At 32.7% G+C, this 25,178-nt stretch overlaps 1 protein-coding gene and 1 long non-coding RNA gene across 3 annotated transcripts; one reads left to right on the top strand and one right to left on the bottom strand.

The window, feature by feature from the left end:
* The first annotated feature begins 1,222 nt into the window (after window positions 1–1,222).
* Window positions 1,223–24,796, top strand: LOC115886484 (transcription elongation factor SPT5). Its single transcript, XM_030905693.1, has 20 exons — window positions 1,223–1,280; window positions 1,334–1,393; window positions 1,452–1,662; window positions 1,861–2,044; window positions 2,451–2,587; window positions 2,643–2,780; window positions 2,835–3,124; window positions 4,243–4,403; window positions 4,881–4,959; window positions 5,102–5,381; window positions 6,099–6,220; window positions 14,760–15,005; window positions 15,090–15,199; window positions 16,096–16,342; window positions 16,833–17,014; window positions 17,070–17,346; window positions 23,024–23,149; window positions 24,051–24,193; window positions 24,245–24,415; window positions 24,473–24,796. The coding sequence occupies exons 3-20, from the start codon at window positions 1,454–1,456 to the stop codon at window positions 24,605–24,607; spliced, it is 3,237 nt and encodes a 1,078-aa protein (XP_030761553.1). The 5' UTR covers window positions 1,223–1,280; window positions 1,334–1,393; window positions 1,452–1,453; the 3' UTR covers window positions 24,608–24,796.
* On the bottom strand, window positions 12,674–13,249 carry LOC115886695. Of its 2 annotated transcripts, XR_004050940.1 has the most exons (3): window positions 13,066–13,249; window positions 12,911–12,993; window positions 12,674–12,717 (listed from the first exon to the last, which is right to left on the bottom strand). It is a non-coding gene; the product is annotated as an uncharacterized LOC115886695 (long non-coding RNA). The 2 variants fall into 2 exon arrangements; XR_004050937.1 differs by lacking the exon at window positions 13,066–13,249 and having other exon boundaries at window positions 12,911–13,038.
* Window positions 24,797–25,178: the final 382 nt, after the last annotated feature.

Genomic DNA, 25,178 nt, shown 5'->3' with positions numbered 1-25,178 from the left:
CCTAATTTAGAATAGCATATATGATTTATAAACCATATTTCTCCTAATGGAAGGATGGAATAGGATATGCAAAATTAAGATATTTTAACATTTACCTATTTTATAATATAGTATTAAGATTAAGACATAACAAATATTATAAGAAAGATCTTAATATAAATCCCAAACTAAGTCTTAATTTGGTCTTGTATAAACACAGGTATAAAACTAATAAGATCAAAACTCAACCTTCACCATATTGTCAAGATTTGGCATTATAGGAAATAAGAAATTACAGTAAATTAAGAGAAAGAATATCAAAGTACACGATATTAAATACTGTAATGTATTCTACGACACAAACCATGTCCCTTCTAAAGAGAAAAGATAAAACATAAAGCTTATTTTAGTCTTATCACCACACTCTTCGATAAAATATATGTCTAAAATTGCTATTAATCCATTAACTTGATATTTTTAAGAAATTATCATGGAAATTATGATACAAACATTATAATCAAAGTATATTATACCTATTAGTAACATTATAGGTAAAATTACCTCTATCTCCCATTGACGTTATTGTTGCTATAAGATTCGTCATGGTAGTACTTCAATACATCAATACATATAATCAAAACTATTGTTGCCTGTAAATAACTAGAAATTAAATAACTTGAAATAAAAATAATTCTTATAAGTTTAAAACCATTAAGAAAAAATCCGTAAATGATAATTTTTAATTCTAATATAAATGTATAAATAAATGTTATTATTATTACAATTTTATATATCATTCCTTAATTTTGGATATCAAGATAAATCTGAAATTATAAAATTAATTATAGAATTTGTATTATTATTGATTAACACTCAAAAAAAAATTATCAACTGCAATAATTGGAAAATAAACTGCAATTTGGCAACATCGACGATGTGCGCTTGCGTAGTATCGATGATCAAATGTAGCAAATATGGGCTTCAAGGTCAGCCACCGGATCCACACCTTTACCATTATACCCTTATACCACGGCTTATACCCTGTTTGATGACAACTCGTTGATGGTTCTAATCTTAGAAAAAAAATCTTTTAAATATGATACGATCATATATATAGCATGCCATGGAGTGGCTCTATGGAGTGGCTGGCTGGACGTTGAAAAAACGCGGGACGAGAGTATCCAAAAAGAAGAAGACGAAATGTCATTTCATATGTCATATGTCATAATAATCTATATGACAGTAAGATGACAGCTTGGCTGTTTATGGAGAAAAATTTGTTTTTCGTCTGAACTCAAACTGTGAATTTTTTTAGATATTTTATTTACTAATTGGTACATTCTTTACTTTTCAGCTTTCTTAATTATCATAAGGGGGGTTTAGTGTTATTCAAGTATCGAAGTTAAGTAATTAGGTTAGTTATTTCAACCTAATACCAAAGTAGCGTATGTAATGGATTATTTTATATTTAGGAATGTCTGATTCCGAAGCTAGTAATTATTCTCATAACGACCAAGCATCTGACGCTGGTTCGGTTAGATCCAGAAGTTCTAGAGGCAGTGACAGATCGAGAGCGAGTAAATCCTCATCTAGATCAAGATCCAGGTCTCGTAGTAGGTCAGGATCACGGTCTCCAAGTAGAAGTCGTTCGAGAAGTAGGAGCAGATCAAGGCGCAGGTCACGGTAAGATAATTTTTATCATAATTTACCTTATTTATAATGTTTATAATCTCACTAGGGTTAATTAGTTAATGTAGTAGTAGTAAGTAGTAATGTCACATCGTCATGTTTGTATGACTATGTGAAATTTCTAAATAAAAAAAATTATAATTTTATGTAACTTGAGTAAACAATGTCTTATGAATTAAATTAATTATGAAGCTCTGAGGAAGCAAAAGAAGTATCCGATCCGGAAGATGTTCAAGAAGAAGAGGAACCAGAGGGGCAAAGTCTTCACGATAGTGAAGAATTTGATTCTGAAGAAGAGGACAGTGATGAAGGAGGAAGATCTAAAAAAAGGAAAAAGAAAGACAGATATGGTGGATTTATTATTGACGAAGCTGAGGTAAAATAATTCAACAGTTATTTTAACTATATATTAGGCTATATCGGTTGTACTCCAATTTAGGTAGCTTTTATTGAATTTTAAAATTTGTTCTTTGTTTTTAGAACTGCTAAATATGTCAAAAACCTTACATTTCAGTCATGTGATTCTCTAACGAATCACACCTTTATTTTTTTCCTAAAATCTGAAAATTAATTAGTATGCAGGGTGTTGAATTACAAAAATCGCAGCTTTTTATGTGTAGCTTTTCAGGGGACACCCTGTAGAACGCTGTATATTTTTAGAAAATGATCTAAATTAACCTACATATTCTCACAAAGTTTCGTTTTAATACAAACTGTCATTCTTGGAGCCTCTGCATTGTATGAGAATATTATGTACTGTCATTGTTGCTGAAATATTTTAGGTGGACGATGAAGTGGAAGATGAAGACGAATGGGAAGATGGAGCTCAAGAAATCGGTATAGTTTCCAACGAACTTGACGAGTTTGGACCCACAGCTAGAGAAATAGAGGGCAGAAGGAGAGGCACAAATCTATGGGAGTATGTTATAAGTTTAATAATTTAAAACTTTGTATTATTTTTGTTGTAATTCAAGTGCACAAAAAGAACACGAAATTGAAGAATATTTACGCAAAAAATATGCAGACGATGGGGCCGCAGCTAAACATTTTGGCGATGGAGGTGAAGAAATGTCTGATGAGATCACTCAGCAGACTCTGTTGCCTGGCGTTAAGTAAGAACAATATTACTGCATTAACGAATAATATTAATAAAATGTCTTTTAAAGGGATCCAAACTTATGGATGGTTAAGTGTCGCATCGGTGAAGAGAAATCAACGTGTTTATTGTTGATGCGCAAATTTCTCGCGTATCAAAACACCAACAAGCCGTTGCAAATTAAATCAGTAATAGCCCCCGAAGGGGTGAAAGGCTACATTTATATTGAAGCGTACAAACAGCCTCATGTAAAATCAGCAATTGAGAATGTAGGTCATTTAAGGATGGGTATTTGGAACCAGCAAATGGTGCCGATTAAGGAGATGACAGATGTGTTAAGGGTTGTCAAGGAACAGACAGGTAACAATAAGGTTTTTTGAAATCTTAGTTAGATACCACCTTGTATAACATTAGACAATTTTTGATTTTTTATTATCCTGTATGATCGAAAAAAAAACGCTGTCAAAGACGACTGGGGAATGACAATCGATGATGATTTTGGTGAGTATTCAATCTCTAGACGTCAATGACGTAGTAATGACCAAGTAAATGACGTCTAGGGCCTCGCCAAATTATCATTGATTGTCATTTCCCAGCCGTCTTTGACGCCCTTTTTTTTTCGATCGTATGGTACTTAATCTAAATAATATTTCTTTATTTGAATTTCGTTGTGGCACTGGCCATAGACTGATATATATTTTTTAACTGTTGTGTTATCAATTGATATCAAATAAATATACAGGGTTTTGAAAAAATGCATGGCCAAGTTTAAGTAGATAATTCCTTATAAAAAAATATGAAGAAAGAATTCCTGTAAATATGAATCAAGAAATGAATAGTTTTAAAGATACACTATGCTAAAACTTTTAAAAAAATTGTTTTTTTTTGTTATTATCTTTAATACTATTTTTTATTTTTGAATTTGCTGTATAGGTAGCACTAGACATTAATGTTATAAATTTTAGTTTGTGTGTGTGTAATATCAAGTATTCTAATACTTTACTCTAATTGCAAATTGAAATTTAATTTTTCAAAATTTTTTTTAGTGGTGTCCAAAGACCTGCAATGAATTGATTTTTTTCTGATGAACAGTTCTAGATATGCATAAAAGTTGTATTTTAGTCGCCTTATCTAAAAAAATATAAAATTGGAAAAAATGAATAATCAGTAACTAGCGAAACATTTTTTGTCGTTATTCCTTTGGGACGCCACTGAAGTTAATAATTTGAATTTAATTAGGCATAAATTATGCCCTTCATAATCAAGGATTATGCCATTGTTACCAGAAAAAACATTGTCAAATTTTAAGAAATTTGGCTACAGGGTATTGAAGACAAGTACAAAAAAAAAATTATTTTAAATAAATTTACGGGCCAATATTTAAACAAAACCATATTTTTTAATGAGGGATTACTCTCTAATTGCGAAATTTGGCTGTGTATTTTGGAGTACCCTATATAGTTATGGATTGATTTTAGGTTTGAAATCGAAACAGTGGGTACGTCTTAAAAGGGGTCTATATAAAGATGACATTGCACAAGTTGATTATTTTGACATGGCCCAAAATCAAGTTCATTTGAAAATTTTGCCCAGAATCGACTATACGCGACTGAGAGGAGCGCTACGAACCAATCAATCGGTAAGATTTGATTTATTTTAATTCAAATATGTCAGAATTGTTACTACATCTATTATGTATTAATTATGGAGGGCTAAGAAGGAGTCCAATCACAATAAACTGATTTTGGTACCCTTAGCTTCATATATGTCACTGATAACTATTTTGGTATAAATTATAGAGTCAAGTTATTCTTTGTGCACATTTTTAATAGAGTTAGCTTTTAGAAAGTTTTCTTTTCTAATTGAGCAACATTGAGTCTAGCCAAAATTGTGAGTACAAAAAAGTGTAGATATTCTTTCAATAAGAGGATTCCTGACAATGATACGTGTGTCTATCATTTAAATTCATTGGAAAATTATTGTATTTTCTGTCGAAATCTTCCCTGATTGGTTGGAGAGACTTTAGGACTCCACATTAAAGTCCTCCATTAGTATTGATTTATAAATGATAACTTCAGTACTTTTTTTAGTTTTAATGGGATCTAATTAATTTTAGGATGCGGAATCCGACAAGCGAAAGAAAAAACGACGCCCAACGGCCAAGCCCTTTGATCCAGAAGCTATCAGAGCTATAGGTTACTAGAATAATACCGTATGATCGAAAAAAGATGGCGTCCATTTGGCTTGACGACGACGATCGATGAATAGCCATCTTTGACGTCAATTTTTTTTTCGATCGTATTGCACAATTCTAAGAGTTTTTATGTCAATTAATAGGTGGAGAAGTAACGTCAGATGGAGACTTTTTAATATTCGAAAGCAACAGATATTCCAGGAAGGGTTTTCTATATAAGAATTTCACACTTAGTGCTGTTATAATTGATGGAGTGAAACCGACTCTGGCGGAATTGGAACGGTTCGAGGAACAGCCCGAGGGAATTGATTTGGAATTGTCAGCTGAAAAGGAGGATAAAATTGTTAGTCATTCGTTTAGCGCCGGTGATAACGTGGCAGTAAGCGAGGGTGAATTGATCAACTTGCAAGGCAAAATTATAAGGTAATTTTTCAATACAAAAGACATATACACTCACCGGCACGAACACCTGGCACCTTAAAATGTTGATGTACTTTAAAGCTGAATATATTTTGTTCTAGTGGGCCGATTTTGATAATTTTTTAAGCAATTTGTAGCTAAATTATTTGACTTTTTAGTATCTCTTTCTAAATGCTCCTATATGTCAATAATTATAGTAGGGAAAACAAAATGCTTGGAAATTTTTGGTGAAAGTTTGAAACATCCTGTGGAATATATTAACAAAGCAAGGAATTTAAAAATTATTTCATCCTCTACGTACGACTTTTCTTGATAGTTTGTTTTTTTATTCATCTCAATAGCTTTATTTTTATTGGAGATATTCGCTTTTTAGTAAGACAGTAACGATTTACAGCAATTTTAGCATTGAAACCATGATTTTGGGTCCTCACACAACACACTTACAAAATATTATTTATTGTTTATATGCCACTGTCATTGAAAAGTCATATTATTATTGTTTATTGACGTTTACTCTAGTAGAGATGGGTTTAAGTTCTGATGGGTTTAAGATCGGTTATTGCTGCTTTAATTGATTGTGGTAGAGATCAACTTTTGGAGTTAAAAACGTCTCTGCTAGGGATTAGAACAAAAGTATTCTTTAAAAATTTGTTGGCAAAAAATACTCAAAAAGCCTTGAGTAATTCATAGACGCCCCTCTACTTATTAATATTTTTTTAGTATCGATGGGGCAATGATAACGGTTATTCCTAAACACGCAGATTTAAGGGATCCTTTGGTATTTCAAGCATCTGAGCTAAAAAAATATTTCAAAATGGGAGATCACGTCAAGGTTTTAGCAGGTTTGTATTGTATATTCAATTTTTATAACACTGTCTATATCAGAGCTGCAACAAGTCAGTTTTAAAAAGACTTAAGCTTGATTTTCATGTGTTCGTTATCTGTTGATACGATGGTCCGACGGCGCGGCGCTCCGATTGGTCATTGCGTTTTCGCGCCACTTTCATCCGTAAATTTTTTACTCGAGTCCGTCAACGGAGAAAGATCGTACGATAACGGACGTTTTGACGCATTTTTGACAAGTTTAATTTAACCTTAATAAAAATATAATAGTACAAGAGCAATAGACGTCGGGGAAACGAGAAGTGGAAGAAAGCTGGTTCTTTAGTATATCTTTTGCAATGCTCTCCTCACCAAAGTGCTTTATCAATAAATAATAAATCAATCATCAATCAATAAATAGCATCACATCTGTACAGGCTATTCCATTTTCGTGTGTTTTATGGGATTTCTCGTTTATGAGTAGAAATACAATGATGCGATTTTCACATTACTTTGCTACTTTTTTGTGAAACTAAATATGCTCCACATGTTTGTCCTAGCCCCCTTAGTTCCTGAAATACAGGACGAATTTGTGATGCGCAGTAGTGAACGCAACGTCTACCGGCAGCCAGACGGTCCGAACTTTGTTCAGGAGAGATTTTCTCTCTTTGTTCAAAAGATAGATTAAAGAACCAGCTTACTTAAAATTCTCTCTCTCGAAACTCTTAGACTATAAGAAAAGCAGCGAAATCATTATGGAAATGAAAATATAAATTGACACCAATCACAAACAAATCGTATATCCGATGAACGAAGGCATGAAAATGCAATAAATTTAAAAACTGTGTAATTTTCTAACCAATCGAAGTCTTTAAATGCAACAAATAAAATTAATATTGACATAAGTCATTAAAATGACTTATGTCAATATTAATTTTATTTGTTGCACAGTCAGAGAGAACACTAATAACTAAAGTGAGAGAGACCGATCAACGTTAATTTTTGAAGACTGTATTAGTGTTACCGGCCTTTGGCGTCTAACTCGAACTATGAGCGCATTATCGATATATTAGCACAGATAACACATAATCCAGATGGCCATTGCTTACGGAACAGCATGTTTTCGATGAGACAGTTCCCTATTAATGACACAGAGGGCGCCTATAGCCAAATCTAATAATATTAAAACGAACGAATTTGGAGCCACACCACGGCCACGCGATGTGAAGCGACTTAGCCGGTTGTTCACATTTATAAGCAAATTCCCGGTCAAACCCAGGGAAAATGTATATTCGGACTTTAATACTAGACAATTGGATATGAAAATACTAGTCGCAGTGGATGTTTGAAAGTCAGAATTTCTAGATGCATATATATGCTATTTATAGCCATGAAATTTATAATTTAGATTTTATTTTTATTATTTGTCTCTTAATTTTCGGCTAATTCATTAGCTGAAAATAAGGGTAAAGGTTATCTATATAGTAATAAATAAAATTTGGCACATAGGTTCCTTAAGTGATGTAAATGAGCACTAAGAAGGGATTTTTTGAAAATTCGACCGCTAAGGGGGTGAAATTAGGGATGAAAAGCTGCATAAAAATTTGTTAAAATCTGGTTTAAGAGTATGAAATTTTTCACGAGTGCTCCTTGACTGACGTAATTGAACACTAAGGGGCAATTTTTGGAAATTCGCTCGTTAAGGGGGTGATATGGGGGGTACTTTTGTATACAAAAAAAAGCATGTCCTAGGACTACGAAATTTTGCACAGAGGTGCCTTAAGTAGCGTAACTTAACAGTTCGATTATACAAAGCGATTTTAGGAAATTCTTCTACTAAGGGGTGAAACTGGGGGTGAAATTTTGTATACTTTTTTAAAATTAGTCCGAGGAGTTTGAAATTTGGAAATTGTTAATTAAGCGACGAAAGTGAGTACTCAGAAACGAATTTTGGACATTCATCCCCTAAGAAATAAGGGATGAAAATTGGTATAAAAATTTGTCAAAATCGGTTTTAGAAGTATGAAATTCTGCGTAGACGTTCCTTATGTAACTTAATTTAGCACTAAGAGGCAATTTTAGGAAATTTTCCCTCTAAGGGGGTGAAATGAAGGGTGAACGTTCTGAAAAAAAATCTGTCCTAGAAGTATGAAAATTTGCACAGAGGTTCATCAAGTGATGAAAGTTATACTCAGAAGCGAATTTTGGGCATTCATCCCTTAAGAAATAAGGGATGAAAATATGTACAAAAATTTGTTAAAATCGGTTTTAGAAGTATAAAATTGTTCGCAGACGTTCCTTATATAAGGTAATTTAGCACTAAGAAGCAATTTTTCGAAATTTTCCCTCTAAGGGGGTGAAATGAGGGGTGAACTTTCTGAAAAAAATCTGTCCTAGAAGTATGAAAATTTGCACAGAGGTTCCTCAAGTGATGAAAGTGAGTACTCAGAAGCGAATTTTAGGCATTCGCCCCATAAGAATTAAGGGATGAAAATTTGTACAAAAATTCATTAAAATCGGTTTTGGAAGTATGAAATTTTGCGCAGACGTTCCTTATGTAACGTAATTTAGCACTCAGGAACAATTTTTGGAAATTCGCCCTCTAACGGGGTGAAATGAGGTGTGGACGTTCTGAAAAAAAATTGCTTGTTATTGCTAAATTACGTTACATAAGGAACAAACAGAATTTCATACTTCTAAACCCGATTTTAACAAATGTTGTACAAATTTTCATCCCTTATTTCACTCTCTTAGGAGATAAATGTCCAAAATCCACCTGTACAAAATTCCACACTCGTAGGACTGTTAGTTTTAACTAACAATTTATTAAAGTGCAACTATATAAAAATTATACAGGGTGGCGCCTCTCATACGACTCGGAGGCTCCAAGGAGAACGACCAGTTCGTATTAAAATGAAATTTTGTGAGCATATGTAAGTTAATTCTGCGCACGTTTTAAAAATATAGAGCGTTCTACAGGGTGTCCCCAAAAAAAGTTACACATCAAATTTGTGTTTTTTTGTAACGGAATACCCCCTTTATTAATTAATTTTTAGATTCTAAGAGAAAAATAAAGGTGTATTTTATTAGGGAAGTATATGACTGAAATGTAAGGTTTTAGACTTACTTAAGATTTTGAAGAACAATTTTTAAATTTCAAGAAAAACTACCTAAATTGGAATTTACTCTATTGCACTTTAAATCAAATTAAACCCTGACCCATAAAGTTATACAGGGTGGGGCAAAATTAATGCTGAACATTGGTATAACCTGTATAACTCCTTTATTACCCACCCTGTATAACTCCTTTAGTTTAATTGAATCACCCAGAATATTATTCCGATATTCAATGGGAAATTCATGTCACTTCCAAATACTATTAAAGTTGCCGGCCTACCCCTCAAACAAAGATTTTCCTAGATATTTTCATTTCTATGATTTAGTGTGAATAGATCTTTATTATTTGATAAAATCTAGGGTGGCTGTGATATGTCTGACGTTACTTCAACATAGCTGTCAAATTAGTTCAACTTTAGCAACTAGTTATCATTTTGTGTCAGTTCGTCAGTTGAAACAAAAAAAAATCTAAGAAATTTTCCGAAAATAGAAACTTATCCTACATCAGAGAGAATTGATATGATTCTATTAGTTAGCTCCTGATTTTATCTAGCCTGGGCTTTTTTATTTGATTAACATATATCAAATAAAAAAGCCCAGACTAGACAGTGTTAACAAAACTCGACCAAACCAAACCAAACTATTGTCTGAAACTGCATTTTTTTACTTACTAAATATGAATTTTACTTTGTTTTGTTGATCTTTGAAAGGTGTATAAAGTCGAATCATTTTAGATTGGACATTTAAATTTTATGGGATTTTCGGGATCCCGGAATTTAATATCGGGATTTCGGAGATAAACATACACGCCGCCGGGATCCTGGGAGTTCGGGATTTCAGGAAACTCTAGTCGTGAGATTAATGATGTACAGATGCATGTCATGTTGATTTGGAAGTGACAATCGATAAGATTTATCATATAATTTTACATACCTATTAAACGACAGCGATCTTCATTTCCAAGCCCACTCCCATGCCTTTTTTTTCTATCGTACGGTATATTCACTAACTGCATTACCTACTTATAATTTATAACAGTTTATATTCACTGATTCATTTATAATTTGTATCCACTTAATATTACTTGATTTATCCATCGTAAACTTTGCATAGATATAGAAATATAACGATGGACAACTCTTAATGTGTTAAATTATACCCTACGATCGAAAAAAAAACGGCGTCCGATTGGTTTGGAAATGACGATCGATGACATTCCCCATATAATTTTACATATCAAATGACAGCGATCTTCATTTCATAGCCATCGCTGACGCCGTTTTTTTTTCGATCATACGGTATATGGTAAAAGCCATCGATCACCATTTCTAAGGTAACTTAACGCCGTATTTTTACATACAAAATGTGCAAAAAAATTCTATATGAATGAACTCACAATTTTCTATCCACTTTGTACATAAATTAGGATCTCTTGACGCATGAAACTTAAACACATGTACACCTGATTTCCGAGAAATCTACAATTGTAAAATTGACACTTATTACCAGATATTTTAATAATAATTATCACTAATCACACAGTTGTAATCAAAGACAGTCAAAGGTATATAGTATATTACCATCACAGATTACCATATATTACCCGGCTTTTAAAATATCCATTAAAAACAAAAAACAGTAACGACATATCTAAATATTCTATCCTTGTCGCATATGGTTCGTTCCTGTATTATTCTGTGATAAGGGAAGGAATAGAGATTTTCTGTGATAAGTGGTAAAGCTAGGTTTTCATATGTACAAATTTGGCAAACTTTCCAGGAAATTCGGTCATATTTTTATTATAAAATTATTTATCATAAACAAATTTATTGTAAAAAAAAAATTTGAACGTATATTCAAATTTTAAACGTTTCAATTAATAAATAACGTAAATCACTTTTAAATTAAATTTAAGAAAAAAAAATCAAAATTAATAAAACGTAAATCACTATAACAAATCATTATTTTAATTTCAAATTTATATTTCGAAGTTATATTACAAGTTATTTACTGTTGTCTTATACAGAGTATATCAAGACAAATGCGAAACTTTAAGGGGTGTATTCTTTGTTATTTGTCAACATTTTTAAAATAAGCTGAAGAGGTTGAAATAAACTATTTCTAATATTCGTTAATTTGACAAAAAACTGGAGCAACGATATGGAAAAAATGGATAGATTTGTATATTTAGAACGTTTTTATGACTTTTGAATTTTTCCATAAAATTCATTATTTGAGGTTAAAAAAAAATGTAAATCATTATGTATTGGGACCAAAAAATATTTTAGCAAAGAAGCTGTTCGCCTTAAAAACAGTTTTATTTTCTACTACTGTAAAATATTTTTGCAAACGACATATAAAGATAATTGATTAACAAACATGTTTTAAGCTACCCTTCCTAAATCTTCCTTAAAATAAAAAGATTAACAGATGGGAATACATATTAAACCGTATGAACGAAAAAAAAAACGGCGTCCAGTTGGCTGGGAAATGGCAATCGATGACATTTCCCATATAAATTTACATTTAAAATGACAGCGATCTTCATTTCATAGCCATCGCTGACGCCGTTTTTTCGATCATATGGTATATCAAATAAAGTATTATTAGAAAAGCTCACTAGATTGTTTTCTAGTAAAAAAGACCTTATTTTGTCACAACAGGTGACATTTTTTTGTTTTAAATCAAGTAGGTTTTAAAAAAACTACAATAGGTAAAAAAGTTTCTAAACAAATAGAATATCCAAATTAATTTATTTCCAATGACAATAATGTGTAAGTTTGTAATTAAAGTTAGTTAATAAGAATAATAGGTGTAGTATATTTCAACATCATTCACTGGTTTTAAAAACATCAAAAAATATGCATGTGTTTTCATAGTATAAATATGAATTGTTCCTTACGTTAGTTCTTATTGATATAAAAGCAAAAAAGTATAAAAATTAAAAGCTGCAATTTTATTAAAAATATGTTATTCTAACACATATTTTTTTAACTGTAATGTTCTAAATTGATCAAAATATAAATGTTATTTTTTTCCTAGGAAAAATAAAACTTCATAACTTAATTTTCATAAATAAATTTATTTCTATTAAATTTTATAGAGCAATTTGTATTACAGTTTTATTTCACATATTTTGTAATACTGCTTCGGTGCAGTGCCCCATTGCTATCTGTGAGTTCATTTAAATTATGACGACATTACTGACTAGAAGATAAAAATGTACCTAAGTACCTTAATATTATAATCAAAAATGACTAATTTTGTAAATTATTACCTATAATGGTTAGATGAGTTGTGAATGTAAACTTCTTTACGCTGGTTTCTTGAAGTTAGGTGATATTAATTATCTTCGCATCATCATGGGCTCTAATCAACTGTAGAGTATTCGTCAATCAACCTGAAATATGTAATATTATTTACTTTATATTTACGAAAAATTATCATTTTCTTTTTATGAAAATTTTGAGTTTAAATTTAAATGTGATTAGAATAAATATACATCAGTATTTAACATTTTATCATAAGTAATATTCTATATATTATCTGTGATTTTATGCTAAAATGTTTAGTTTTGTGAAAATATTACTTACCTATAATATTTAAACGAGTTCCTGAATGTACAATTTGTTTATCACGATGTCAAGTTCTAAAATCTTGTATTGGTTGTCTAAAACTGTTTGATTTTGCTTAGTTATATTGTATCCTATATTTTATTAAACAAACTCGAAATAATGTTTATAATTACCTTCATCAGCCTTCATATCATTAAAGTGATAATAATAATCACTTATCATTATCAGTCATTATGTAGTTATTTGTTCATTTGTTGCTCTGTTTGTTGTTGTTTGTTTTCAAAGATCATTTTTGAGGTTAATGTCATATGAAACTTTTCGTAATTAGGGAACTGGTAATTGACGTGTGACGATAGATTAATAAAATAATAATGAACGTATTAAGTTAAATATTTATATATTAATTTAACATATCTATTTCATGTTTATAAATTACATAATTTTTAATTTGGTATAGTACCTTTAATTTTATATATTCATAATGAAATGAAATATATTTCGATATAACGTTTGGCAACCACGCAACTGAAGTGCAAGCGACATCTGTGCAAGAGAAGCAAAACCTCCCAAAAAAGTGAGAAAAGAAATCTAAAAATTTCAGATTATTCAAATGTCACTCCAATATTTTTCCAAATTGGAGTGAAATTAGGGTGACAATTTTTAACACGTAAGGAGCCATCTGGATTATGTGTTATCTGTGATATTAGGTTACATTCATACCTATATACTGGCGCCAAAAATTTAAAATTTGTATATTTGAACCGAATCTTAGTCTTTCAAGTTTATAATAAGAAATCTTCGTAGTTTTTTTAGATTATTTTGTTGACAACGAAAATTTATTATTAGACTTTAAAGCATTAAAACCTATAAATAAAATACTGTTTAGGAACATAATAATTTATTTAACTCCATACTCCTTGCCATACTCCAACTCAAGGCTGCAATCTTCAGTATCTTTTTTATCTAACTTGGTTGGGAGTGAACAGGGAAGCACGGTTGGGAGCTCGTACAGAGTATCAGTAGGTATCCCGTAGGTATTCAATGTTTTTGATAGTCTTTATTCTATAACAACAACCTAGCAGTTAAAGAAAATAATTTGTATTACTGGAAATAATACCGGGTATAATACCTAGTCGTTCCATAGGTATCAGAAAAGAATGTGATGTTTTAAATTAAAAAAAATAAATTAGCAATGTACGATTATTATGTGCACTCACTATTACTATTAGGTATGTTAAAATAATTACCGAGATAAAACCTTTAAAGGAAACGTTTTGTCTGGGTCTCAACCACAAAACAAAAATTACAAAAATGCCGAATAATCGTGGAATCTGAAATAATCAATAATGACAATAATCTTCTCTTCTAACAAGCTAAAAGAACAGGCACGTTCAGTTAAAAACAATTTATTACTCCGATTATCAACAGATTGTAGTTATCTCCTTCTAGAGCTAAGAAATAGAAAAAGCTACTGACAATCTAATTAATCCTGTCAAATGTTTAACTTGCAAAGTTGAAAACTTCCTTTTTTGACCGCCTAAACGCTATGCGCGTCTGGGATGCGCGGTGACAAAATAAACTTGTCTACGAAATGCCCTATTCCACAAGCCCTCTCACTTTAGTTATTAGTTTCTCTCTGACTTAAGTCTTTTGAAAAAGAAAAAATAATTTTTCTATGAGCTTGTAGCTCTGTTCTATATTAAGCTATGTTGTTAGCAATAGTTTTGTTATTTTTGTCTTTTTATATCCGTATTTTAAGAAATATCTGGCAATTAGAATGTATTTTTTCTATTTTAAAAATAACTTCCCCATAAAATATTATGCCATTAATATTAAGTTACATAAATGGGTACTATCTTATTTTTAGGTCGATATGAAGGAGACACAGGCCTGGTGGTACGCGTAGAAAACAACAGAGTCGTCTTAATTTCCGATCTTACCATGCACGAAATGGAAATTCTGCCGAAAGACTTGCAGCTCTGCAGCGACATGGCCAGTGGCGTAGACTCTCTTGGCAAATTCGAATGGGGCGATCTGGTAAATTTGGACGCTGAAACCGTTGGAGTTATCGTTCGATTGGAGAGGGAAAACTTTCATGTGTTGAATATGCATGGTAAAATAAAAAATATATATATTATATAATATATATATTTTTTTATTTTTGAGTTTATTGATCATTAATGTTTTTTTCTTGTAGGGAAAGTAGTAGAATGTCGGCCGGGTTCGTTGCAAAAACGAAGAATAAATCGATTTACTGCAGCGTTAGATTCGTATCGCAACAGTTTACATAGGCGTGACATGGTGAAGGTAATCTTATTAAGATTTTTCTTTGAATAAAAATATTAAAGCCCCCATACACTTTGATTATTTTGGTAGGTTTTAACCATGCAGTTCAAACCGTGTGGGTAGAATGCACTAGCTAGCAATTTACACACACTGTCTCATTTTGTTCAGTTCATTTTATAAGAACCATGGATTCGGGAAACAACTTGCTAGCAGTGACGGCAGTAACTGCGGTAAAAAAGAAAATCCAGAAAAGAAATAGAAGAAAATGGTGCAATGTGCCGAAAAAATATACAGTATGAGTCGTAAATAAGTGCAAATATTTTTAGGGGTAGTATATTTCAACCCCAGCAACGATCTATGAGGTTTTTGTTGCAAAAAAAATTAAAGATTTAGAATTTTTTGAATTTTTTTTTGGAAATTTCTTTAATTTTTGGTTAAAATACATAATATCTTCATAATATGGCAACATAGGTAGTAGATTAATGTTATATCTCTGTTATTTTGGACTTACTTGAAAAACGGTAAAGAGAAAATCTGTTTCTTTTATTGAGATCTACCAGCCCTGAAAATATTTGCATTTATTTAAGGGACAACAAACGGCAACATTGTTGGATGCCATTACGGGACGTCGTTGCAGCCCGTTGCAGCCACCCTAAGACAGATATTGAACGAACGGACGAAATTGGACCGAACACTCGCATATACTGACGTTTTTAACTAAACAGTCCTACCTGTTTAGTTAAAACCGTGCAAAATAACCGAGGTGTGTGGGGACCTTTAATTTCAAGTCTGTGACAAGTCGTTTTTAGAATACATAAATAGAATTAATGTAAGAATGATCAAATTTAAATTATTTTTTTTTGCTCAAGAAGATTCGAAGTGAATTATCATTCATTTAATGGCAAATAATATTTTAGGTAATCGATGGTCCTCATTCTGGATTCTCTGGAGAAATCAAACATCTATATCGTAATTTCGCATTTCTTTACTCTGTTGAGTTTCTCCAAAACGGGGGTATTTTCGTGTGCAAGACTAAACATCTGCAATTAGCCGGAGGTAACAAAGTTATCGCCAGTGCGGATATGACGACCGGAATGGAATTTATGAGTCCCAGAAGGAGTTCTCCGATGCATCCGTCCAGTGGTGGAGGCGGCGGAGGTGGTGGTAAGTTAATAAGTTCAATTATTTATTGGCAACATTAAACCATTTTACATTTATAAATCAAGTAAAAAAGACATAAATGTATAAAAGTAATGAAAGTTAGATTAAAATGTTTTAACTGGTAATATATTTCAATCCCAGAAACACGCCTATGAGGTTTTTTTCGCGAAAAAAAAATTGAAAATTCGAAATTTTTTGAAAAATTTTTTGGAATTCTTTTTAGTTTTTAGTTAAAAAACATAATTTCTTGATAATATGGCAACATAGATATTAGATTAAATTTACAAGAAAAAAGATCCAGTGGTTCTCAAAGTTTTAGCAAAAATCATTTTTTTTGGAAATTTTCAAAGTAAAATAACTCCGTTATTTTGGACTTATTTGAAAAACGATAAAGGGAAAATATGTTTCTTTTATCGAGATCTACCACCCCTTAAAATACTTGCACTTATTTCTGGGACACCTTGTATACCCTGTACATTACAATTATGTATAGGAGGTGGAGGTGGAGGTTTTGGAGGTCCACGTGGTCCAGGAGGAAGAGGCAAAGTTGTTCGCGACAGAGATATCATAGGAAGTACCATTAAAATTACAAGGGGTCCGTACAAAGGAAATATCGGTATTGTCAAGGACGCTACACAGAGCACGGCTAGAATTGAACTACATGCATCATGTCAAGTAAGTTTTTTATATAAAAATGTAATAGCTTAGGTTTAATATATATTTTTTCCAGACTATATCCGTCGATCGGAACAATATAGCCGATGTGGGAACACCCGCGAAAGACGGTTCTATATCGAGTTACGGTCGTACCCCGGCTTACGCAGGCTCACAAACGCCGCTATATAGGGACACGGGCAACAAAACGCCTATGTGCGATTCTGGTTCGCGTACTCCATTACATTATGGTTCGATGACTCCTATCCATGACGGTTCCCGAACACCGAACGCTAGCTCTGAATGGGATCCTACTATTTCCAATACGTATCCATCGCCTGCTTATAACCCCGGTAAGTTTTTATTGATATAGTCTGTCCGACGAGAAGATACATGACAGTGACAGTTGTGTTTGTTAATCTTTCCTAATTCGTTGGACAGACTTAGTATTTGCAGAAATGCCTGATCTATTAAACAAATATACAGTTCATACCAAATAAACTTTTAGTCACGTGATTAAGCTTGACAGGCACAGCGTTGCCCACTTTTATATATTTTCTTTCCATCAAAATATTTTAGGAAACAAAAATAAATTAATTATAAATACATAGACAGTTATTATTTACATCAACAAAACTCACCTTATCAGCACTTAAGGGACATAAAGGACCATTACTACGGTTTTCCTGTTCAAAATATTCTAATAAAGTTGCGATGAATTTTTTACGACTATTAAGCTATTTTGTAGAGCATTTAAAGAACCACTAGGGATACAATGGGGACTCTTAAGCAGGCTAGAAGACCTGAATTACGCAGACGATCTATGCATCTTTTCCCATTCACATTCGGATATGTCTCAAAAACTTCTTAGACTCCAAGAGGAAGCTAATAATGCCGGTCTTTAAATCATCGTGGCGAAAACCAAAGAAATGAGGTCAAATACTCCCAGCAACCAAGATCTATACCTCTCCAACCGAGCCATCGAAAGAGTTGATGAATTTCAGTACCTGGGAAGTATGGTTCACAGCGATGGGGGCACAGAGAAAGATATAGAGGAAAGGATTTTGAGGGCACAAAGAGCTTTTGGCATGCTTACACCTGTGTGGAACTCCTCTATATATAGCAAAAAAACTAAAGTCCAGCTCTTCAATAGCAATAAATAAATAAATAAATGAATAAATCTTTATTTAGCTAAAAGCTATTACAAAAAAAAAACCTATAACTTATAATTATTACAATATCATGTGATTCTTAAGGTCTTATATTATATTTAAATTCTTTTACATTAGCGGAACGTTTTACATTAGTTGGTAAGCTATTGTATGACATCACACCACTGATAAATAATGACTTCATTAGAAAGTTATTTTTAAACTTTGGTACATGGTATTCATTTCCTGTTCTCAAATTATATGACATCATGTCCCCTCTTTTTACCAACTGTTCCTTGAAAAATGTCGGTGTTAAGTCATTTAGAATTTTATAAATGAACATCAAATTAGCTTCCAAGATCAATTGGTCAACGTTCAGGAAGCCAAGCTCGCAACACATAAGTCGAACTGGAGTATATCTGTTACAACCCAATAATACTCTCATTGCCCTATTCTGTAATATCTGTATTCTGTGTATATCTTCTTTGTTACAATAGCTCAACAAAGATATACAGTACGAAAACTGAGGATATATTATTGAGTTGTACACCATCCGTTTTGACAATCCAGACAATCGAGACGATATCCTATTAAAGTACCCAATTTTTTTGCCCAATTTCCTACACATGTAATCTACGTGATGAGATAACTTTAACTGAGGGTCTAACTGTATACCTAAATATTTAAATATATCTACTTGTTCAATATTTACAGATTCGATAGTAATGTTAAAATTCAACTCTTTAAATAATTTACAATTGTGTTGGGAACCAAAAACCATAAATTTCGTTTTATCTGCATTTAGTTTTAATTTTTTAAATTTCAACCAATTGTCAAGCTTTTTTAGTTCGGAGTTCATAATATTTACCACTTCCAGATAATTGGTTCCAGACACAGATAATACAGTATCATCAGCATATAAATTTACAAAACTGTTTCGTACATATTTGGTAATGTCGTTTATATACAATATGAAAAGTAAAGGCCCCAGCACGCTTCCCTGAGGTACCCCATAACATATTTCCATCTGCTGTGACACTCTATCATCTATTTTTGTTATTTGGTAGCGCTTATCAAGATAACTTCCCAACCACCCAAGCGCAACTCCCCCAACTCCGTACACTCCGCACATTTCAATTAGTTTCTTTCGATCTATCGTTTCAAAAGCACGCTTTAAGTCAACAAACACGCCCAAAACAATGTTACCTTCATCTATGTCTTTTTTCCATTTCGAAAACACAAATTGACACGCACTTTCACACGAATGTTTATTTCTAAATCCAAATTGTCCCTGGCAGAAAATATTGTTCTTTTCAAAGTATTCAGTCAATTGTTCGTGCACTAATAGTTCTAACACTTTGTCTATGATTGGAATTAAATTCACTGGCCTGAGTTCTTCTAGTTTTTTCGGGTTATCCACTTTAGGTACAGGAACAACTACACTGCACTTTAAGTCTTTTGGTAGAATTCCTGACTCCAAGGAACTATTCACGATATGAAGTAATGGATATCCTATTACATTATAGAGTTTTTTAATTAGTTTTGCACATATTATTTCATCACCAGATGCCTTATTTTTTTTTAATTTCTCGATAGTTGTTCTTAACTTATTTAATGTAATTTTTTCAAACCTGTTAAAACTGCTATGAATCTCAAACGTAGCCTCTATAAAATCATTATCTGGGTTGGGGATGCTACTAGCTATTTCATGTATACTGTCCACAAAGTATCTATTTAAAAAATCTGGTAAATTGTTATGAGGTATACTTTCAATAAACGAGAGCTCTACTTTTTTGGCTCGTTTATTTACTATTTTCTTTAAAATTTGCCACACCCTTTTGCTATCGTGTCGGTTTTCATTAATTTTTCTTTCATAGTATTGTTTTTCTTTCTTTCTAATCAAAGCAACAACCTCATTTCTGCATTTCTTATAGTTATCATGATCTTGCACGTTGTTAGTGTATTTAAATATGTTATATAATCGGTCTCTTTCCTTTTGGGCACCAATTACTTCAGCATCGATCCAACTATTATCACTTTTTCTTATTTTCACTTGCAATGGCGCTATTTTTTCAACAACTGCTGTAATATTGGTAACAAAATCTTTGTATAGAGTATTCACATCTACAGCATTATAGTTCCACTCTTGCAGAAAAAGATCGCTATTTATTTGGTTAATTCGTTCCTCGCTTAAATTTCTAACAAATTCTTTCTCTTTTGAGGCTGTAGCACAGTTTAAATTTATTCCCAGTATCTCATGATCGGTTATAGCCGGATACACTCTATTAGTTTCTTGGATATATTTCATGTTACTATAAACGTGATCAACTAGAGTACTGGAAGTCATTGTTATTCTTGTTGGAGAAGTTATTATTTGCTTGAAACCTGCAGATTGAGCACTTTTAATAATACTTTTCGCATAGGTTGAGTTCTCTAGCAAATTAATATTAAAATCGCCTGCTAAAATTGTATTTGCACTCATTATATAATCTGTATCGAATAACTTATCCATAAATTCTATAAATTCTACAGGTTGTCCATTGGGTGATCTGTATACTCCTCCTAAGACAATAGATTCTTTTTGTGCCTTTATTTTTACAAAAACAGCCCAAAATTGCTTATTCACCTGGAATGTTTCAATAGCATACGACTGTACTGATTTTTTTACATATGTCAAATCTATTATGCTTTATGGATGCGAAACATGGAAGGTTACGCGTGGTCTCATGGATCGCCTACAGGTGTTTGTTAACAAGTGTCTTCGAAGAATATTGAGAATTTCCTGGCCCAATCAAATTAACAACGAAGAACTGTGGAGAAGAACATCACAAAATCGAATAGATATCGAAATTAAGAAAAGAAATTTGGGCTGGATTGGGCACATTTTGCGCAGACCCCACAGAGATATCGCTAGACAGGCACTTGAATGGAATCCACAGGGAAGACGTGCCAGGGGAAGACCGAGGAATACCTGGAGAAGAACAGTAACCTCTGAAGCCCAAGAGGTTGGGAAAACATGTAGAGAGATCAAACAGATAGCTCAGAATAGGATCAGATCGAAACATCTCTTAGAAGCCTTATGTCCCACGAAGGGATGACGGGATGACGGATGAACATATGCATCTGGGCATCTTTTTGGTAATTCTTACAGACAGTAACACAACACTTAAAAACCATTGTCTACATTTAAAAAATACGAAAGAACAGAGCCGTATAAAAATCAAAAACAAATTTAAAACACGATCTACGGATAACGGCCAAAATAAAATATAAATTGACAACTGTTGACAGGTTAAATTTTCTGCCTTCCGGCTTCATCAATACGGGAGGAATCAGCAACGATGAACTAGCGATCCTGAAAAAAGAAAAAGAAAAGGAGAAGCAAACGAGGCACAAAGGCGCCATTTGCAGCTGGTCCGGCAGTAGCTTACAATTTGAAGCGTTACTACCGAAACCGCCGCGGAGGCGTTCCAACACACCTCGCCGCTATCACCCTGGCCCAGAGAAAACAATAAACAAAGGAAGTTATCGTGGAAACTATAAAAAAACGAAGAAAGAAATTTATTGGGCAAGTCCACAGAAAGATTAGTCATGATACATGACTAAAACATGACTACCCGTAGACACTCAGTGTTTCTGCCTTCCGGCTTCATCAATACGGGAGGAATCAGCAACGATGAACTAGCGATCCTGAAAAAAGAGAAAGAAAAGGAGATCTCTCCTTTTCTTTCTCTTTTATTTTTAGTTTATATATATATATATATATATAAGTTATCTATCAGGTATATATAAGTTATCTTGTACACACTTCGCACTAAAAGAAGTTCTAAAAAGAACAATGTTCGACTGCAAGGTCTGCTAGTAAACATTTTCAAGCTTAAAGTATCACAACACTATTTATTTAAACCAAAAACCTATATAATATAAAATAAATAGGAAACTCAATACATTTTGTCCGGACCGAGCGGTGGCGTCATCTCGTGGGTCTAGTAACGAAATAAAACATAAATTTAAAACGGATAGTTTGTATTTTTTTCGATTTTTTCCATTTATTCAAGTAAATTGATTCAAGAAAGAACCAATTTACTCGAATAAATGGATTTAAGTTAAAATGACAAAGGGGATATATCAAAAACACAAAAAAAAACTATAAGAAACCATCTTTATTGAACTGAATATAATAACAAAAACAATACAAAACATTATAATAATTAAATATATCTAGATCTATAACAATTAGGGCAACCTATTTTACAATTAAGTAACAATCTTAAAGGAAGGGAAACTATCTTGGTTTATAATATGTAACACGTGTTAACACTTACTGTTATCTGGGCATCTTTTTGGTAATTCTTACAGACAGTAACACAACACTTAAAAACCATTGTCTACATTTAAAAAATACGAAAGAACAGAGCCGTATAAAAATCAAAAACAAATTTAAAACACGATCTACGGATAACGGCCAAAATAAAATATAAATTGACAACTGTTGACAGGTTAAATTTTACATTTGACGGTAAAAGCTAGGTAAAAACAGGTAAAATTTTAAATTTTGTAATTTTTTTTTGCTAATTGCGCCCCCTCGTGCGTCTAGTACTGGACTATCGGCTACAACCTGTCACTTCCATAAGAGTTTCCTAGGCATGGTCAGGAAATAAATAAATAACTCTGGCAACTTGACATTTTTTACAACAGAGCTACCACCTGAATCCTCAGCGGGAAATTTAAATTCCAGTTAGTCAGCCTGGCGCCTAATATATCTATAGTTGGCAACAATGAATTTATAAATTGCGCCCTCGATTACGTAACTAAAAGTTTAATTGATATGAAATGTATATTTTGTATATTGTATTTTTATACTTTTGTTTAAATTTAGGCACTCCCGGTATGAATGCGTTCACTCCACAAACACCTGGAGGTATGATCTATGATTCTTATAGTCCGTATCCTGCTGCAAGTCCAGGATACCAGAGCGCAATTTCTACACCATCTCCAGCTACAGGTAAATATACGGAGTGTCGGAAAAATTTACGACCAAATTTCAAAAGCTCATTGCTCATAAAAACATTATGAAAAAAAGTTCCTATAACATGGTTCCGGAAATGGACCCCAGAGAACTGCATTGAATAGTTTTATTTATTGAAAACAGTTCTAGATAGTTGCTTAAGGCAGTATGACACGGTCAAAGTTACTTGAACCAAGTACTCTTGGATTCTGCCATATAACTGTACTTATAATAATGCTGCGCGCGTCTCACTTGTACACTGCTTGTATAGTATTGACTGTTTGATCAAAATCAAGTTGAAACGCTAACACTAAAGTAAGTAGGCTGGCTTCCAACTTACTTGGATCCTGCTAAGCCGTCCAACTCGACTTTGATAAAACAGTTGTAACAGCGTAAAAGTGGGACGCGCGCTACAGGTTAGGTTAGGTTAGGCTACTGGGGTTTGGAATCCTGTTTGATCCTTCACTCGGAGGCTTGTAAACTAAAACTTCCTCTCATTCTTTTGCGTTAAAGTACTTCCAGTTCTTTGCAAAAAATCTCGATGTCGCTGAGATGTTGACTTCTGCTGCTTTCTCTAGGCCCTCCAAAAAACCGAGGCTCTAAAGTCTTAAAGCCTCGGTTTGATATGTTTCTCATATCAAAAATCTCTCAAGACACCAATTTTCAACCAAATATTGACGTTACTTCAGAAATTATGTGGAAATATCGAAATAAAAATGAAACTTCTATACCCTGTATCTCCGAAACTAAGCATTTTAGGACATACATATGTACAAACTTTTTTACTTATTTTTATCTGCAGAATATGCTGTCAAGTTTCCGGAATACAGTTAATAATAATAAATAAGTTCGCACCACCCTGTAGATTTGTTATAATAAGATATTTCTCATTATTTAGGTTATGGACAATCCCCAACTCTTAACAATCCTTACAACACCCCGAGCTCGGGCTACAGTCCAAATAATCCGTACAATCCGCAGACTCCCGGAGCAGGGCTAGACGTTTTACCAATGACAGATTGGCATACTATTGATATTGAGGTAAAATTGTACATGTATATCGCAAGAATCTTAAAACAACGTTTTTTTTAGGTTAGGATAAGGGATAGCCACGACGATGTCGGCCTGGTAGGACAAACTGGAATAATAAGAAGCATTTCTGGAGCTATGTGTTCCGTATTTCTTCCGGAAGAAGATAGAGTTGTAAATATTTTAGCAGATCATTTGGATCCAGTTCGTCCTCAAAGGGGAGATCATTTTAAGGTGACATTAAATTAAGATTAATTACTGTGTTTTTAATCTAATTTTTATTTTTTGTAGGTTATTATTGGTGAGGAGCGAGAACAAATCGGTGAGCTGCTATCGATTGATGCGCACGAGGGAGTAGTTAAAATAAAGAACGATATAACTATGTTACCTCTGCAGAATCTATGTAAAATTCGTAAAACTGACTAAAATATATTATGTACTATATTTACTTGAAATAAACGCACGTTTAGGCGTTTCAGCAAACTTTTGGCTAAGTAATAGTCTGTTAGCTTCTTGTTTTGATTGAAGAATTTTTAAATGGTGCCCTGTATATTTTTCACATATAATGTGATTCCGATATTTTTTCTTCCTCCAATAAAAATTGTACAAGCATTTTTAAGTCTTCTCAGAAATCTGCGATATCTATCAGGAACACATAAGAGGTAAACGTAAATTTAGTACTACATGTTAATATAGCACCGATCAACGATATTTCTGCTATCTCTAGCAATTCGACCTCGTTTCAGAAATTAAAGCCCCAATATTTCGAAAACCATAAGAGATATCGAGGAACGGAATAACGCATTCGATAGGGAATTCAACCCTCTATAAGGGCGCAAAATTAGGGTGCGATCGGAAAAAAAAATTTTTGGCGAAAAATGAAGGCCTGATTGCACCCTAATTTTGACCCTTATAGAGGGTTCCCTATCGAATGCCCTATTCCGTTCCTCAATATTTCTTAGTTTAGTTTTTTTTTAAATCTAACAGCTTTGGTTAA

The sequence above is a fragment of the Sitophilus oryzae genome, unplaced genomic scaffold (assembly GCF_002938485.1).
Source record: "Sitophilus oryzae breed Bouriz unplaced genomic scaffold, Soryzae_2.0 scaffold_1002_pilon_pilon, whole genome shotgun sequence".
Classification (NCBI taxonomy): domain Eukaryota; kingdom Metazoa; phylum Arthropoda; class Insecta; order Coleoptera; family Curculionidae; genus Sitophilus; species Sitophilus oryzae.
Note: the sequence above shows the minus strand (reverse complement) of the source record. Positions and strands in the feature narration are given on the sequence as shown.